The sequence below is a fragment of the Amia ocellicauda genome, chromosome 10 (assembly GCF_036373705.1).
Source record: "Amia ocellicauda isolate fAmiCal2 chromosome 10, fAmiCal2.hap1, whole genome shotgun sequence".
In the NCBI taxonomy this organism is placed as follows: Eukaryota; Metazoa; Chordata; class Actinopteri; order Amiiformes; family Amiidae; genus Amia; species Amia ocellicauda.
In genome coordinates, this window is record NC_089859.1 from 905,047 (window position 1) to 923,597 (window position 18,551).

Below are 18,551 nucleotides of genomic sequence, written 5' to 3' on the forward strand. Positions count from 1 at the left end.
AACATCATGTTGACAGGTTGTGTTAGAAGAGAGGTTTGTTTCCCGCCAGAAAACAGTTGTGCTTTTCATCGTGTCCCTAAAGAGAACTGTTATTTTTATGAAGAGCAGAAACCCCCCCCAATGTAAACACATTTTTCACTCTGTTTTCCCCAGTAATGCAATTCAAATCTTAAATCATGTCATTGTTAATGCCTGTTTCAGGTTTGCATGAAAGCAACCACCTGTCTCTGAGTGTTGATTACTTTTGTGTTTGCAGTCTGTTGTCGATGACTGGATTGAATCCTACAAGCATGACAAAGACACTGCGCTCCTGGACTTAATCAACTTCTTCATCCAGTGTTCGGGCTGCAAAGGTAGCTGTCGCTGTCTTTGAATTGAGCGCATGTTATTGTTAAGATACTAATGCAGTACATTGTCCTTTCCTGCTGTAAAGTACATTCTAGTCAGTCTGTTCTCAGTTCACTGCCTAGTTGCTATTTGCTGTGTAAATACAGCAGGCTCCATGTTTTTGTTCCTGAGCTGCATTTGTTATTCAGGTAGAGTTGATGCTGTAGCCCCTAGTACCATTTTTTGTGTGATTTTGAAGTGTAGGATCAAAAAACCACAGCAGCCGTTACATGACTAAAATGTTGCTTTCATCTCGTTTGTGTCACAGGTGTTGTAACGGCAGAAATGTTCAGACACATGCAGAATTCAGAAATCATCAGGAAGATGACAGAGGAGTTCGATGAGGTACGATTTGAATCTTTGTCAGGTGTTACAATATCAGTCCTCAACATCTGAAGACCAACAGCTGTTAATTGTAGTAACGATCTGCCATTTTGTGGGATTGAAGTATAGAAATACATTTCCTCGTTCCCCCTTTTATGTTCATCTCTGCTGCCGGCAAGAGATTGTGACTAATTTAATTTTGCTTTAGAATACTTTTATGCACTTGCAAAGATTTAGTTTATAGTTCTCTTGTAACAGCTATCAAAATCCAAGATATTCCATCTGGTTATCCAGTGATTGACAAATAAGAAATGTATAACCGAGAATGCTGTAGGTTTGAAACCTTTAGTGCTTTAATATTTTATTACCAGTAATTTGTTTGTTTTACCTCCTTGAACATCTAACATCTGCACTTGACTCATTCAATGATCCTATTATTGTCATCCAAAAAAACTTTCTTGGTTTATTGATCTTTAAGCTCTTTGTCCTTCATTTTATTGATTGCCCCCCAACCCTGTATATTTTATGTTTAAGCTTATTTAAAAACAATTATTGTAAATGCATTTTCTGTGAGTTTATAAATATGTGCATATTAAAAATAGTAATTTAACCTGCTTTTAGACAGGTTGAGCTTGAAACTTTGCCAAAAAGTAAAAAAAAACAAAAAAAAAAAACGGCAAAAGCAAAATTAACTTTATTTTTTACCATTTCAGGACAGTGGGGACTATCCGCTTACGATCGCTGGCCCTCAGTGGAAGAAGTTCAAGTCGAGTTTCTGCGAGTTCATCGGCGTCCTCGTGCGACAGTGTCAGTACAGCATCATCTACGACGAGTACATGATGGACACAGTCATCTCTCTACTCACCGGGCTCTCGGACTCGCAGGTCCGGGCCTTCAGACATACCAGCACATTAGCAGGTAAAAAAAAAAGATTTGTAACTTTCCAGAAGTCCTAGTCTTCCTGCTTATGTGGGTGCAATCAGGCGTGTTTTAGAAATTCCTGTGCACAGGGTATCGTTGACCCCATTAATCATGTTCTTAATGACAGTGAACATGAGAGATGTTTTTTCTGACTCTCAATGGGTGGCACCACAGAATAGTCGCCCTTGTTTGATGTCGTTTGTTTTGGTTCCCCAGCCATGAAGCTGATGACCGCCTTGGTCAACGTGGCCCTGAACCTCAGCATCAATATGGACAACACTCAGCGGCAGTACGAGACCGAGAGGAACAAGATGATCGGCAAGCGAGCCAACGACCGGCTGGAGCTACTGCTGCAGAAACGCAAAGAGGTAGAAACACACGAGGCCGTTGGTGCCCTGGCGTGGGGGCAGGAAATTAATATCTTCCAATGGTTGCATCACCTTGTCAAGATCGGTTACCGTCCTCGGCCTGCAGTAAAGGAAAAGCCTTTCTTTCCAAGAGCGCGCTCATTAGTCTGGTGACTGCTGCTTAACGAGCTGAAAAGTAGCCGATAATTGGCATGTTTGAGAAATGAAAAACTTTTTTAAATTTAATTTTCAGTTTCATTAAAATGTGTTTTTTATATCTCACGAATACACTCTGACAGAATAGCACCGTTATGTCGGTACGCAACTGGAATCTGCCGTTGGTGTTTAATGGGGACAGTTTCTCTGAAATGAATTTGATGGCAAGAAGGCAGCGTTAGACCCGAGAGCCCTCACTGAAGTGTGGCCTTCAAGCGAGTATGTTAACAGGCTGATACAAAGGCCAGAGACTGAAATATACCGTTGTATTGATTGTGCATCAGTCGTAGAGCAATTTGAGTTTCCTTACCTGTTAGCAGCTGCTGCGACTCCATAATCTGGTCTTGTGCGTCTGATCGCTGGGCAGAAAGACTTCTCACTGCGATGGAGTTATGTTTAGCTGGCAGTGTTAATTAACATTGAGTTACATAACTTTGGCGCCTGCTGGGTCACCATCTGGCTATTTGCATTGAATTCAGGAAGCCTGGTTTCAAGCAGGAAAAGGGCTTTTTGTTTTTTACAGCCTCAACTGCCATTAAGATGATCATTGTTATTAATATTGATGCTAGAGTGGGGAGCCCGTAGACTGTTTTAAATCCCCCTCCACTCTTTTTGGGGAGTGTGTTGTGGCTGATCTGAATCTCAGGGGTGTATGATGCTTGTTTAAAAAAAAGAAGGCTGATCAGCTTGTCAATGTCTTCATGTCTCAAAATTGTGTATTTTTCCACACAGCTTCAAGAAAATCAGGATGAAATTGAAAACATGATGAACGCAATATTCAAGGGTGTTTTTGTTCACCGATATCGGTACGTCTGGTTTTGCATTTAGATTTAGTTTGTGTGCTTGGCTAAGATTTGTGTTTCCAGTTTTTCATTGTGTCACATTGAAAGTAAAAAGCATATCCAAACAAAAGTGATTATTGTTATAGTCTTTATGTGGAAGACAACGATACAGAAAATGGCCCACCACGCTTATCTGTCAGGTTCAAGTTGCAAATGTAAGAGCAAGTCCTTCCTGTGGTGTGTGGCCTTTGAGTAAAGTGTTGCTTTAGTTAATACACTCTCTCTGATCACCGTCGGACAGGGACTCGATAGCGGAGATCCGTGCCATCTGCATCGAGGAGATCGGGGTGTGGATGAAGATGTACAGTGATGCGTTTCTGAACGACAGTTACTTGAAGTATGTGGGATGGACCATGCATGACAAGGTAACTTTGTTATTACTGTCACTGAAACTGTGTGCTTTAACGTATGGCCTTTAAATGGGATATTTGCAGTTTCAGATTTGAAACAGGCAATATAATAACCTGTACAATTATATCCTTTATGTATTTGGCTACATGTAACCACTCTGATGTGAATGATCGCTTCTTGTTCCAGCAAGGGGAGGTCAGGCTCAAGTGTCTCACAGCTCTGCAGGGTCTGTATTACAACCGAGAGCTGAATGCCAAGTTGGAGCTTTTCACGAGCCGCTTCAAGGTCAGCACTTGTTTTCCTGATGCGCTGCATTCTGCACAACCTGTAGCTCTTATTTAACTCGCCTTGTTGATGACATGTTGTAGTTTGGCTGCTGTAAGCTTCAGTCCACAGCCCATTGTGTATATTGCCATTACCTGTACAGACCACAAGTTATATATAGTATGAATGAGCTGATGATTAGCTACATTTGATTGGATCTAAATTCTGCCTAAAATTAAATCCTATTTGTGTATATAGTGCATCTGTAACTAAGCAGTTAATTGTGATCTATTTACTTTGTGTTAATTAACACAATCCTTTCGCTTGATGTGTTCCCTGACAGGATCGAATCGTGTCAATGACACTGGACAAGGAGTACGATGTTGCAGTGCAAGCAATAAAGCTTTTGACCCTCGTATTACAGTAGGTATATTCAATGCAGACTTCAGTTTTAAAGTGAAATGTCATTAGTTGCAGTAATACGTATGTTTTTTTTAATGGTGTTACTTTTGACCGTCCTGCCCTCTTTGTACAAAAGGAATAGGTTCAATAAAATGTCTGAATGCCTGTTATTTTGTGTATTGCAGTAGTAGCGATGAAGTGCTAACGGCGGAAGACTGTGAAAGTGTTTATCACTTAGTGTACTCGGCCCATCGGCCCGTGGCTGTGGCTGCAGGAGAGTTCCTTTACAAAAAGTAAGTCTGTCTTGGAGGTTTTCATTAAGAAATAGCTGGCATTTTAATTAGGTTCTGTCGTGTATATGTGTGCGTGTGTGTATATGTCATAGAACTTAATGATACAGAACTTATTTTCAGGAATCTGATCATTGAAGAAAATGCAAACAGAATTGTGATGCCAAAAATGTGGTCAAAGAATTGGGTTTAAAATGGTATAAATGCAAATGATCAGAATTAAGTTCTACTTCAACTTATTTGAAAGATTTTCAAACTTATTTTCAAATAATGCAAGATGATCGCTAACACTTTTCCCAACGCAGGAGTTTGTTCAGAGTAGTTTGAACTCCCAGGCCAGGTGTCTTCATGTGGAGGCATCAGACATCCTGAGATGTTAGGATTCGAAACCAAATGCATTTGTGTGATAAATAAACGAATTCAATTCTGTCCATTCCTGTTGTACCAAAGACTCTTCAGCCACCGGGACCCTGAAGAAGACTCGATGCCGAAGAGGAGGGGACGGCAAAGTGCAAACGCCAATCTTGTGAAGACAATTGTGTTTTTCTTTTTGGAAAGCGAGGTAAGATGGGGCATTCCTGTGCACTGCCACGTGTGCTCAATGTGACTATTACACGCTTACAAATGCTTTGCAGAAAATGTTTCCAAAAAATAATTATAGCTTAATATCACCTTGTTTCATTAGCATTTAAAATGAATAAAAATCTGTTTGTGAAAGTCATCACAGATGGATCATTGTTGATGTGCAGGAATGCTTTTTGAATGCCAGGGCACTGGAGACTCAACACTTCTCTAGAGTAAATCGACAAAACGAAACCAAAAACAATGTGTTGGCAGCAGATCCGTCTCTGTGAAGGGACACGGGGAAGCTCTCCAACACAGAGAAACTGGAGCACAGTGTGGGGAGAGTTCAGCCAGCTCTGAACACGGCCATCCCAGTGCCAAGAGGAAGTGTAAACACAGAGCTGTGATCCCAGCGAATGCCCGGGGGGTGTTATTCATAAGGTGCAAGTGTGAGAGCGCCGTGGGGAAATGTGACAGATTGTCAATAGGGATTACTGTGAAAAGGGTCTGTTGGTAAATAAGTATTAAACGGCATGCTGGAGGCGGACGGTTTTGTTTAAGGATAGGGACTAATCAGCCCTGGCATCTCCTAATCGCACCCATTAAAGCGGCACATAGTGAACCGATGACAAAACGCATCGACGTCGTTAGTCGCTCGTGACTGGACAGCCGAACCTCATGCTGAATCGTGAATGTTGTGTGATCTGCTCAGCTGCACGAGCACGCCGCCTACCTCGTGGACAGCATGTGGGACTGCGCCAGCGAGCTGCTGAAGGACTGGGAGTGTATGATCAGCCTCCTGCTGGAAGAGCCGCTGCCAGGAGAGGAAGGTGAGGGGTTACTGTGATGGGCAGGACTGGGGGATCATGGGAGTTTTACTCTTGTTTTCTTTTCTGACACACTGCACCATGTTTTGCATTCACCAACGTCACAAAGTCTCCACGCATCACTTTCTCAAAACTCAAACCCCTTTAACAGTTACGTGTATTTCAGTGTGTGAACCTTTCTTCTCCCGGTTTCTATTCCTATTAAGACATCTATAGAGACATCACATCATTTTTTGTGTTGTTTTCTTTTATGTGGGATCCTAATTGCCAGTTGAGTGTCTTCAGTGGCAGTAGCTCTTCACAGGGCCCAGAGGACTGAATCCCTCGATGCTCACAGTGGACTATAACCATTTCATTTTTGTTCAGCCTTGACAGATCGCCAGGAGACGGCGCTGATTGAAATCATGCTCTGCACTATCCGCCAGGCCGCCGAGTGCCACCCTCCTGTGGGCAGAGGGACGGGCAAAAGGGTAGGCCACGCACAGCCAAGCTTACGAGTGCTCATTGCCAGCTTTACATGAATGTCACCGAATGATCTTTGGAACGTTAGACTATGTGCTTGACGTGCCTCCAGCTTTTTTTTTTATTAAATCCTCCACTGGCATCAATAAGAGCCTGTTTGACTGTGAAGCCTAAAACAGTCATGTGATTGAGAGATGTTGGGACCTCTTCCAGGAGTCGGCAGCTGGGCTGGGATTGTTGTTTTTCCAGCGCACATGCGAGTGTGTCATTGCACTGACAGGAACTGTACAGCGGCACGTTCCCACATCACTCAAGTCTGATTTGTTTGTTCTTCCCCCTCTTCTTCAAGGTACTTACAGCAAAGGAAAAAAAAACCCAGTTGGATGACCGGACAAGAATAACCGAGCTTTACGCCGTGTCACTGCCTCAATTACTAGCAAAGGTAATTTGAGTGGTCTTTTTGTTCTTTTAGTACATATGCAAATGTGTAAGTTAAAGCTTAGAAAGGGACTAAAACAAACGTGGTTTGTCTTCTCTGTAAGATTTATTTTAAATACACAAATAAGACACAAATAAGAGCAGATATTTATGGAACAGAAATTAGTATTGATATTATTTGGTCTCTTCAAAAGACATAATTGGCCTTCAGGAATACTTTTCATCGAAGTAAACTGACTGACCCTGAACAGCTAGAAATAATAAAAATTGTTTGCTTATTTTAAGTCATGCTTTCACTCTAATAGAGTGATTGCTTCAGGGGAACATGCGATTTAATTAAGTTGGTTTCTGGTGAATACACAGCTGACTTCTTCACCATGGCATGGCAATAGATGTATTTATTTATTTAAGAAGTGTCTACTGGTGGGATAAATAAACGCCCATTGGTGCAAGTACCTAGACACCAGAATAACTCGCAGATCCTCACGATACCAATGCGTAATTAGAGACGGTGTGAGTGCCAAACCAGAGCACTGCTCTCCACTCGTCACACACGCCACTTCGGTGAGTCCAAGGCTGTGGCTTATTTCTTGCAGACTGGTACCCAAGCTAACCCTGTGTTCCCGGTCCGTTTCTCTACCTCTCTCAGTATTCTGTAGATGCTGAGAAGGTAACCAATTTGTTGCACCTACCCCAGTTCTTCGATCTTGAGATCTACACCACGGGCCGGTTAGAAAAGGTAAGTGTGTTCTGTTAATTAAAAATGTTCAGTTCTAAGCTATTCTCGCTTATTCACATACAATATTGACATTAATTAGGCTGCCTGTACAGGAGAGCGGCGCTGAATGTTAATTCTGTATTAGATTGGGTTCAAATGCATTAATACTCTTCCTGTTTTAAAGATCTCAATCCTTGATGGAGGTGTTGGGGGAGGGAAGTTCCTTGGTAATTCATTTGCGAAGGTTAACATATTTAATACTGGCTACTTGATATTAAAATATTCCAAACGTTTCTCTCTTCCCAGCACTTGGATTCCTTGTTACGGCAAATCAGGGAGATCGTGGAGAAGCACACGGACACGGATGTCCTGGAGGCCTGCTCGAAGACCTACCACGCCCTCTGCAACGAGGAGTTCACCATCTTCAACCGGGTGGACATCGCCCGGAGCCAGCTGCTGGACGAGCTGGTGGACAAGTTCAACCGGCTGCTGGAGGACTTCCTGCAGGAGGTGTGTGTGGTGCGAAATGTAGGGTTACACATCTGAGCGGGTCTTGACGCTGCGTTCGGGCTGAGGTTTTGACATTATCGCATTTGACAGGGGGAAGAACCGGATGAGGACGATGCCTATCAGGTCTTATCCACCCTGAAGAGGATCACAGCTTTCCACAAGTAAGCACAAACCACAGATCTATTTAGAAAAAATACTGTTCTCGCCCTGTGAATGTGTGTTTTGGTGTTTATTTGTTTCTCTACAAATTCTGATTAAAAATGAAATGTAAAGTGTGTAATCAAACTAAAGATACGTATAAATATACGTTTCCCCCTCTCTCCCAGTGCACATGACCTCTCGCGGTGGGACTTATTCAGCAGCACCTACAAGTTGCTCAACACGGGCATTGAGAACGGGGACATGCCCGAGCAGGTGTGTACAGCGCTGCATCGCTTGGTCGCTCTGTCTGGTCCCTCCTGCCTCTTCCTTCCTCTTCGGCTCTCCCGATTTGTGAGACTCTCGCGCTTGTGTCATTTCAGATTGTCATCCACGCTCTGCAGTGCACACACTACGTGATCCTGTGGCATCTTGCCAAGGTGTCGGAGGGAAGCTCGACCAAGGTACGTTCACATGGAATGAGCCACCAGGCGCTGGTGTAGAAACTGCCATCCTGGGGTCACGAGTGTCTGAGGCCACGTTTGCCTTCGTAGTTTTTGTTTTATTGATGGGTCACACTGCAGATTAAATGCCTTATGTCGTATATAAAACCAGCAGTTATTTGGGGATTCTCTTAGAAGATGCCAAGTCTTATGGTGGCACGTGCAGAGACCCTCTCATCCGAGGCCTTTCCTATGAGGTGTTTGATGAAGATGTCCTCTTATGAGCAGTGAGCTCCGTTAACTCGTCCACATTTAATAGGTCTCTGGGAAGACGAATAAGTATTCAGCCCCGTACGCGCGAGTCCTCTTCAACTCCAGTAAATGGCGCTTAATCGGAGTGCTTTGCTGTCTTCCTGTAGGAGGATATGGTGAATCTGAGGAAACAGATGAGGGCTTTCTGCCTGATGTGCCAGCGCTATCTGACAAATGTAAATACAACTGTTAAAGAGCAGGTAAGGACTGGCAATGAGAGTTCTGTAATGTCATTTTTTGTGTGCATGTAATACTTACCTAAAATATTGTGTTCAATATCTTATATAGTATCTCAAAACTCTGGTCGCATTGATGGTCCTCTTCTCACGCCGTCTCCTCTGCTCTCCAGGCCTTCACCATCCTCTGCGACGTCCTGATGATCTTCAGTCACCAGATCGTGGCGGGGGGGCGCGACATGCTCGAGCCGCTGGTTTACAACCCCGACTCCTCCCTGCAGTCGGAGCTGCTAAACTTCATCCTGGACCATGTGTTCATCGACCAGGACGACGACAGCAACAGCGCAGGTGAGGCGTCTCTCTCGGGGGTCCGCAGACCGGGAATCCTGGGTCTCCTGGGTCATGGTGAACTCAGTGTGCCTTAGTGGGTCGGCGATCGTAAGACAGCGCTGTGTGTCACGCAATCAGAATCCATATACTTAACCATTTCAAGGCTGGTAGTTACTGTACTCTCGACTTTCAAGTATAGTGTAGTCAGTGCAGTGTGTTTATTCTATATTGTGAAATACAGGCTTCAAATAGAGCAGCTGAGGTAAAAATAATTCGTTATTTTCCACGGAAACAGTTGAAGGGTTAACAGACAGGTTAACAGAAGGGTTAACAGGCCTACTCACCTGCGGCTAGTGCTGGCAAATGCTTTAAGACTTACTCATGCTTTCCCAAAAGTAACATTACACACAGTAGCATCATCAGATTACACAGCAAGTAGCGCAAGCCTTTTTTTAATGGCCGTAAAATTTTATCTGATGACAGTAACATTGTGCGGAACCAGGATCAAACGGTGTTAACATCTCAAGGACTAAAGGAAAACCCAGCACTTCCTAAGCACGTTTAAAACGTACAAAAGCAACGTCAATCCAATATTTTCCAAATACAAATTTTCTTTAATGAAGAAACATCTATGGCATGTAGAGTTGATAACTCAAGCTGCTTCAGTATGCAGGTGATTATAAAGGTCAGTTTATATGGTGATGTTCAGTTGATTGTATTTCCCATAATCAATCAATCCATTTTTATTTGTATAGTGCACTTGCAGGGTAGCCACAGAGCGCTTTACAGACTGGTAAACATACAGCAAACATACAGCAAAATAAAATGCATAAATACAATAAAGTAAAATAAAAATACACCAAGCTGTAATGCAAACTGTGGTTTATTTAATCTCATATGAATTCTGAGTCCAGCAGCAGCAAATGTTTAATTGCATGTGTAGGGCTTCCATTTAAATGGCAAATATAAAGTAATTGCAGTACCGTCTTCTGTAATTGCACCTAATTAACTGCAATTACTGCGGTTAAAATGTTTTTATTGCAGCATTACATTGTTGTAGAAGGAGGGACTTTAAGATGATGTTTTACCAGTAGGTGGATTTTTAAAAGGTAGCTGCTGCCTGGGCAAAGAAAGTGATGAACTTGAAAACCTCTTCATGCTGTAATTATCACAGGTCACTAGGGGGAGATAAACATCCTTTATTAACATTTTAATTAAACATTATAATACTGGTGTAATCCTTTACTGTGGTGATTTAAACAAACAGAAACGTGCGTATTAGTGTGTTTATAAGTGAAAATTGATATCTTTTTCTTACCCCTCCCAACCAGATGGACAGCAGGATGACGAAGCGGGTAAAATCGAAGCTCTGCACAAGAGGCGAAACCTGCTGGCCGCGTACTGCAAACTCATCATCTACAACGTGGTGGAAATCAACACAGGGGCCGACATATTCAAGCAGTATATGAGGGTATGTGTGGGATCTGCTCGACTGGACTGGATCAGTTAATCCCTGTGTACCTGCGTCCCATTAACACCGTTCCTCCTCCCCCTGCAGTATTACAACGACTATGGAGACATCATCAAAGAGACTATGAGCAAAACCAGACAGATCGACAAGATCCAGTGCGCCAAGACACTCATCCTGAGTTTACAGCAGGTCAGAGGCCTCTTCACATCGTGTTCATCTGCTCATACTGGATACATTTGGCTGGGTGGGGGGCAAACTCGATTTTTTGTTGCGTCTCTAGTTCATAGCATAACATCCGTCTCTTCACTCTCCTAGCTCTTCAACGAGATGTTGTCCGATCTGGGGTATAACTTTGACCGGTCGTCTTCGTCCTTCTGTGGGATCAAGGAACTGGCGAGACGCTTCTCCCTGACGTTCGGCCTCGACCAGCTGAAGACCCGGGAGGCCATCGCCATGCTGCACAAGTAGGACACCAACAGAGCCCATACAGTCCCCATTTCACGGCTGTTTTCTGTAGTGGATTGTCTGTTAAAGACCAGTAAATAATGGAATTGGAAGAACTTTTAGTTTATTAAGAGGAAAGGGATATTTGTAGTCAAACTTGTCTCATATCCGAAGCTGGACTCTTAGGGTGCACTTAAAAGGTTTTAACACTCAACATCTCGCTCATGTGCGCAGCTTTTCTTCAGACCCTCATGTTTCAGCCTAAAAACCCTATTATGATGATGATTGTTTTCAGAGACGGCATCGAGTTTGCCTTCAAAGAGCCCAGTCCTCACGGAGAAGGCAATCCGCCGGTGAATCTCGCTTTCCTGGACATCTTGAGTGAGTTCTCCTCCAAACTGCTGCGCCAGGACAAGAGGACAGTGTAAGTCCATTTTGGGTACCATGGGAACATTAATCCAGGGTCTTGGTCAAGGGTCTTCCTCAGCGCACCGGGGTAAGTAGTTGCTTTCTTGTGCCCTGACCGTGCCCCTGTCCTCCCCTCAGACACGTGTACCTGGAGAAGTTCATGACCTTCCAGATGGCCCTGCGGAGGGAGGACTGCTGGCTCCCGCTCATCTCCTACAGGAACTCTCTGCTGGCGGGCGGCGATGACGACACCATGTCTGTCATCAGTGGCATCAGCAGCCGCGGCTCCACTGTGCGGAGTAAAAAGGCCAAGCCGGCGACCGGGAAGCGGAAAATCATCGAAGGTCAGGATCCCGTCTGATTAGTCATCCCGCTAAGTAATCCCCAGCCTGCGGTGGCCGTATATGTCCCCAGAGCCGCCCGGCCGAGCATTGATGTCCCGCTTACTGCGTTTGCTTTGCAGCCGAGGAGAGCAGCGGCAGCGAGGGGATGTGGCTGAACCGGGAGCAGGCGATGCAGACGCCGGTCATGATGCCTTCACCGCACCTCACCTCCACCGTCATGAGGGACCCCAAGAGGTTGCGACCTGAGGACAGCTACATGGGCGTCTACCCCATGCAGGCCGAGCAGCAGCAGCAGCAGCAGCAGCAACAGCAACAGCAACAGCAACAACAGACGCCTCAGCACCACCATCAAACGCCGATGGACTACAAGTACGTGCCCCAGCGAGAGAGCGCCCTGCTGCCTCGTGTGGTCTCACCTATAGGTCACTGAAAGGTGAAGCACGAGGCCAGGGTGCTGTGGTTTAACACGCTCAGTATCAGCAGTAGTTTAGAAATTAAATGGCAGAACAGTCGACCACAAAGCGCAGATGGTGTGGACAGCTCTGACGTAGCAGATACAGCTCTCGGCAAGTAAATCAGCCGGTCGTGTGACAGGCAGAAGGTGCCGTGAAGGTCTGATCCCTGCAGTCAGATCCCTACGTTTTCAAGCCCCAGTTCTGACCACACGGGCGCATCGAGAAGCTCACTGAGCAAGAAGTCGTAGGGCTGGCGACAGACTAGTCTCCATCTATACAGCGTCTGTCTAGACAGGATAGTGAGAGGCTAGTGCTGATTGCGAGCTGTGAGAGTTGTTTTTAATTAGTACGAGTGGCAGGTTTTCAAGTTCTACTGAAATACTTCTGGAGACAATTGATCACACACGACTTCAAGATGTACACAGACCCTCCCGAAATGCGAGGCTGAACCCCAGGAGTGCTGTAGGTGTGTAATGTTTCTCTCCTGCTCTCCACAGCACCCAGGTAACTTGGATGCTCGCTCAGAGACAACAGGAGGAGGTCCGGCAGCAGCAGGAGCGAGCTGCCATGAACTACGCCAAACTGAGAACCAACCTGCAGCACGCCATGTGAGTCACGCACCGCGAGAGCGACACAGACACGCTCTGATAAACCACTGCCTGTTTTAGACAGCGAACAGATTCACGTTCAATCTGATGTGCTAATACGGTCAGTTTCAATATGCAAATATATTGATCTAGCACATTGAAACGTGGAACATCTGTCGAAGGTGCCAACTCTTATTATTATTATTATTATTTTAATGTCTATCTTTCTCTTGGCTCCAGCCGGCGCGGCACCGGTCTGATGGAAGATGACGAGGAGCCGATCGTAGAAGATGTCATGATGTCGTCTGAAGGGCGCATCGAGGATCTCAACGAAGGCATGGACTTTGACACCATGGATATCGATCTGGTGAGAATTTAGACTTTTCATTGAACTGAAGTGAAGTGAAGTGAGCACACGGATGCAGGTGTAAACTGTGTGTGAGGGGTTAAATGTTACTCTCAGCTCTCAAATGCATTTTTTTCCATTTGCTTTAATAAGTTCACCAGTTCAAGTGAATTCCAATTAGCAGACCTGCCAACATGTACGCATTTTGCATAGCGTGTAGGCACTGTAACACCAAAATACGAAGAAATAGGGCTGAAGTTTTGCACAATTGCTGTTATGAACTTTATGATTGGCTCTGCTCATTGTCTTAATCAATCTCAATGTTTATGCATTATGAAACATTTAATCACGTGCACGTGGCAGCTGATTAAAAATATAGCAAGGAGGAGTTGATGAGGGGCGAGAATATCTCGTGTGCGAGTGTGTGAGGAGCGCCATAGGGTCAGTCACAGCAATGCAGAGTGAAGTTCAGGCACGGTCCGAGACCGAAGACATGCGTCAACACCACGTAAGTCGAGAGACGTGTTGAAGCAACAGCGTCTACTGGAAAGCATCGCGACAATTCGAGTCAAGCGCAAACACTTATATTAACTAAACAAGGTATCAGAGAGCTGAGAGATTGAATTACAAGCACCCGTTAGATCGACAAGAGTTGACTGTAGTTTAATTATTGTCTCCACATATTACTCGTTCTCAGCACAGTGACTGCTTCGGCTCCCTCAAAACACCACCACCTGGGAAACCGAATATACCGTAATTACACGCATACACGGAGCATTAGAATACTGAACATAGAACATACCGTAATTACTCGTGTGATGGACATAAAATCAGCAAACGCACAATGAAGCTCTGGCCTGAGTGTTGATGAGGTTCACTGATTATTTTATGTAATTCCAGTGCCAGATACACTCCTGAAATAGCCAGAAATGCCGGCAAAGCCCCCTTGGAACCCCCAGGAGGGGGCAGCCCCCATACCCCAGGCCTAGGTTCTCTTCAGACCTGCTGACTTTCCACTCTCGTGTCTGAGTGTTGGAAACAAAAGCTATCGTGTGTGATGCCGTCTTGCAGATGTGCACAGGGTAGCAAGGTTAGCTAGAACAGAAAGTGCACTGTTATTTTAGGTAATATTCATTGACTGCTGCTGTTCACTTCATTTATTCATTAAATCCTGTCTTTTTGTATTGAGCACTAAAGTAAACAGCAATGAGCTACATATACATGTTTTCGGGTAGCTACAGAGGCTCTGTTTTTATTTATTAATAATATTCTTGCACTTTATATTGATCAGGGATCAGGGAGCACCAGGACTCCAGGACAGACTGAGCAATATTGCGCAGATGCACGCCACAGGTTTAAGTGTCTTTAGCTGACGCTGCTGGTGTGATACTCAGACAAATTCCAGGGTTGGCAGGTCTGGATTAGACTCGACTGCACTTGTATTTGGCTCTGACACCACAAGGTGGCAGCATTTCCCTTGTTTTGTGAAAGTCCTCAATGGGACACACAGGAGTTCGGAAGTCTTGGACAGGGCAGGGCGTGGCGTGGCATGTCTGAGAGGTGGAGTTATTGTACTTTGTTTCTCCGTGAATTACAGCCGCCATCGAAGAACCGACGAGAACGATCCGAACTCAAACCGGACTTTTTTGATCCTGCTTCGATCATGGATGATTCTGTGAGTATTTTTTCCTCTTGATGTCTAACTTGGCCGCCCAGACTCCAGGATTGCTGCAGTTGATAACGTAACTAACACAACCTACCCAGCAGTGAAGTCAGAAATCAGCTCCTGCACGATAGAACAGCCCCAGGAGCCTTCAGTTTAGATACTGAGAGAACGTTCAATGCCTTTTCTCCTGGCCTGCTGAAAGTCTGCCTGTCTAGCATCTGATTAGGAAACAATGAGAGACTGAAGCTCAGTCGATCATTTACAACACAGAAATGCACAGCTTTATTTTATTTCTTCCCACTAGGTGGCAACAAATAATCATTTGATCATTTGAAGGACATGTTCTAATGGGGCTTCTGAAAAATGAAATCTGTGTTCGGAGGAATGGAGTTAAGAGTTGGCGTCTAAATCAGAACCTACAGTACATAACGACCCGGTCGATTAGTCTTGACACGTTAGCAGCTCCACACTGAATAAGGCGAGTTTGTTGCCCGCACATCTGTGTAACTCGTGTTTTTCTGGTTGCAGGTCCTCGGGGTTTCGATGTTCTGAGCAGACTGTCGTGGAAGATTTGCTGAGAGGAAAGAGACAGTTTCTTGTGTTCTGACATTGAACCTCCTGATGCTGTACAGATGTTTTTCTCCTCTGTGAAGGACCCTTATTGGACTCGCTCATTGGACTAAATGCATTGAGGGGCAACACGGTTTGCCTGTTGAGGTGACTTTGTTAAAACTACTAAAAAGTTTGCAATCATTGGGTAAGCTTTCCCTGTTTAGTTACGCAGTGGCCGAGATAATTAAGGAATCTTTTAAAATCACGTTAGCCATATGTTGTGTGTCGATTGAAATCTATTTAATGCGGGAGCCAGGCGTCTGCATTGCAGGCAGGACGGCATCTCGAGCACGAGACCCTGTCCAGGGATTGATCTGAATTCTGAATCGAGGTGATATTTTTTAAACATGGGGATGAACTGTTTTTTATAACATATATAAGATTTTGTCTAATTTATATCCCTTTTTGTAATAGAAAGTAATCAGGTGTACAGTAGTAATTTATAAGCAAGTTATTGAGTACAGTATGTATTCAGGTTTATTTTTTTTTGGCTGCTTCTTTGACCGATGGTGTTTAATGTTGGAATGTGACTCTGATTGCTCGTCGTTTTGTTTCCTTTTTTGTCGCGTCACGAAAGGAAATGAGAAGTTTCCAATGCCTCGTAATGTCTGGGCATGAATTGTGAGACTGAAACACGACTCCCCGTTCGCTGCGTCTTCTGAGGTGTCGCCACCGTGCTGGAAACTAATGAGGATGCGACTATGTATTCAAGTAGTCCTTAAGCTTACCCAAAGATTTAAACTGTTTGCCTGTCCTTTTGAGAGACTAATTTTAAGGAAGTAAGTGCAAATCTTTCCAGTAGTGCCACTGTATTGTGTCTCTAATAAAAAAAAAAAAAAAAAAAAAAAAAGAAATTAAAAAAAAAAAAAGAAAAAAAAAAAGCTTGGTATAGTATGTTTGCTGAAAATAATTTTCTCAAAACACAATTATACAGCTTATTAGAGTGTGGGAATAGGTATCTAAATTTTAAATAAAGTTATATATATAAATTGGTGCTGATTTTATAATCGCGCAGTTTGTTTAGTTTTTCTTACTTTTAAATTCCAACCTAAAATTATAAGGTTTCAGAAATATATATATAAAAAAAAACAATGTTTAAAAATGAGCGCATGGGTATTCATGCATAAAAAAAAGAAAAAAAAAAGATTTTTAAATTTGTATTTTATATTGTTTTTTTCTTTGTCTTTGCAAAACAGTCTTCAGGTTTCAAGACCTTTTTTTGTTTTCCTGTATATGTAAATTAGTTTGGATAACAGATTCATGAGAAACTATCCATCATGGTATTCTGTAAAGTTCAGCTTTAAGTTTTTAAATTTTAAATGTCCTTTCACAAATCCTTAAATAAAGTCTGTAACATAAAAATCTTTAAAACCCTATTTGGACATGAACATTATTCTGCGATGCTTGGGCAGCTAGATGTGGGCTTAAGTATAACATTAACTTATAGTACAAAATGTACTTCTTATTTGTTTTTCTCCTCTCCTTTTGTTACATGTCTTGTTTATTGGGAATATTCTTTATAATCATTCCATGCCTTAATATGCTTGCAATACAAACCTCCGTGGATCTCTCGTACAGATCTCTTCCATGTAAGTAAGTCAAACCGGTTCTGTTTAAGTCTCAGTTCTGGGGCTGTGGGAGCCAAAAACCATCGAGTTGGACTAGTGTTATACTGAGAAGAAGAGAGTAGAAATGCTATTGATAAGGCATTTTTTGGTTTACGTAATTATTGTTACGTAAGTAAATACTTATGCTTTGAAGAATACTGCCGAGTGTGTTTATTTTTTTCCTTTCACCACTTCATTAACAGAAGTACTGTCTGTAATGTGTGTGTGTGTGTGTATGTGTGTGTCTGTATATGTATATATATATATATAGTTAAACTTTTCTTTCTATTTTTAAAGGTGTTTCTTTGTGTGAGCAGTCCTTTAAAGCTGTGTTTTCAGCTATATATATATATATATATATGTATATATATATATATATATATATATATATGTATATATATATATATATATATATATATATGTATATATATGTATATATATGTGTATGTGTGTGTGTGTGTGTGTGTGTGTGTGTATAGATATATATAGAGATATATGTATAGATACACACACCTCACTCTGTTGTCCCCCCCAGCCCTGCTCCCTTTCCCCCACCCTCTGTCCTCCACTGTACTGTTTCTGATTTGTATTTGTCTGGAGACGGTAACATTTTTGAATAAAAGTAAACCTTCTGCAGTCGTGTGATAATCTTACATATCCTAAATTACCAGCAAATATTTATTCACTCAGACCCTCCTGTTTTAACCCCCCAGTCCGTCACGTTTCAGTTGTATGAGTTATTAAAAGTGTTCCAGTTTTCAATATTAAAACTAGCGAAGAGAAAAGTATATGACACTTTATATTTTTGTCTTAAGATGCATCTTCAATATGTAAAGGTCTTATTATTGGAGTATGGGAAAGTATAAATAAAGAAGTGGTCATACGTATTCCAAGTTGTATGGAAAACATTAATTTATACATCACAAAGTCTTCACAAAATGATGTAAGTAACATTTCAGGAACTGTACATTTTGTTTACTTTATTTTCAACCACATGCCTACAATAAATCATTTCAAAGGTTGCATCAAGGTAAAATTGTGCTACTTTGTATTTGAACACAACAACAAGTGTCTTTACTAAAGGACCAAAACAAACCTTCCTGTCACCTGGTGAATCTGAAATCACAATATCGGCCAGAGTTCGCAATGTTTCAGACTTCAGGTTTGTAAACTTTTTTTAAGTAGCCCCCAAAATCAAGTCTTTATTGTGTCCGTTTACAGTGCATACTTCATATTGATATGGTCTTCCCCCTCTGATGCATCATTAATATTTCGGTATGTCGGTATTGTCTGAATGTTTGACTGACATTAATACACAGAAGAGTCACAAAGTTTGGTGAAAAAATTCC

General features: G+C 42.8%; 1 protein-coding gene across 1 annotated transcript in view; it reads left to right on the forward strand.

Annotated features, from left to right (window-relative positions):
* The window catches only part of stag2b (STAG2 cohesin complex component b), a 39,275-nt gene extending 21,051 nt beyond the window's left edge, over positions 1-18,224 (forward strand). Inside the window, exons 5-34 of the mRNA XM_066714679.1 lie at positions 257-353; positions 656-732; positions 1,425-1,629; positions 1,849-2,000; positions 2,928-3,001; positions 3,279-3,402; positions 3,575-3,673; positions 3,996-4,075; positions 4,240-4,347; positions 4,795-4,906; positions 5,621-5,738; positions 6,102-6,205; positions 6,547-6,639; positions 7,285-7,374; positions 7,660-7,863; positions 7,954-8,024; positions 8,190-8,277; positions 8,385-8,465; positions 8,864-8,956; positions 9,106-9,280; positions 10,594-10,733; positions 10,821-10,922; positions 11,049-11,197; positions 11,473-11,601; positions 11,724-11,929; positions 12,049-12,298; positions 12,882-12,992; positions 13,212-13,338; positions 14,915-14,992; positions 15,512-18,224. Coding sequence (XP_066570776.1) covers positions 257-353; positions 656-732; positions 1,425-1,629; positions 1,849-2,000; positions 2,928-3,001; positions 3,279-3,402; positions 3,575-3,673; positions 3,996-4,075; positions 4,240-4,347; positions 4,795-4,906; positions 5,621-5,738; positions 6,102-6,205; positions 6,547-6,639; positions 7,285-7,374; positions 7,660-7,863; positions 7,954-8,024; positions 8,190-8,277; positions 8,385-8,465; positions 8,864-8,956; positions 9,106-9,280; positions 10,594-10,733; positions 10,821-10,922; positions 11,049-11,197; positions 11,473-11,601; positions 11,724-11,929; positions 12,049-12,298; positions 12,882-12,992; positions 13,212-13,338; positions 14,915-14,992; positions 15,512-15,535 — 3,561 coding nt within the window. The 3' untranslated portion in view covers positions 15,536-18,224. The remainder of the gene's footprint in view (positions 1-256; positions 354-655; positions 733-1,424; positions 1,630-1,848; positions 2,001-2,927; positions 3,002-3,278; positions 3,403-3,574; positions 3,674-3,995; positions 4,076-4,239; positions 4,348-4,794; positions 4,907-5,620; positions 5,739-6,101; positions 6,206-6,546; positions 6,640-7,284; positions 7,375-7,659; positions 7,864-7,953; positions 8,025-8,189; positions 8,278-8,384; positions 8,466-8,863; positions 8,957-9,105; positions 9,281-10,593; positions 10,734-10,820; positions 10,923-11,048; positions 11,198-11,472; positions 11,602-11,723; positions 11,930-12,048; positions 12,299-12,881; positions 12,993-13,211; positions 13,339-14,914; positions 14,993-15,511) is intronic.
* Positions 18,225-18,551: the final 327 nt, after the last annotated feature.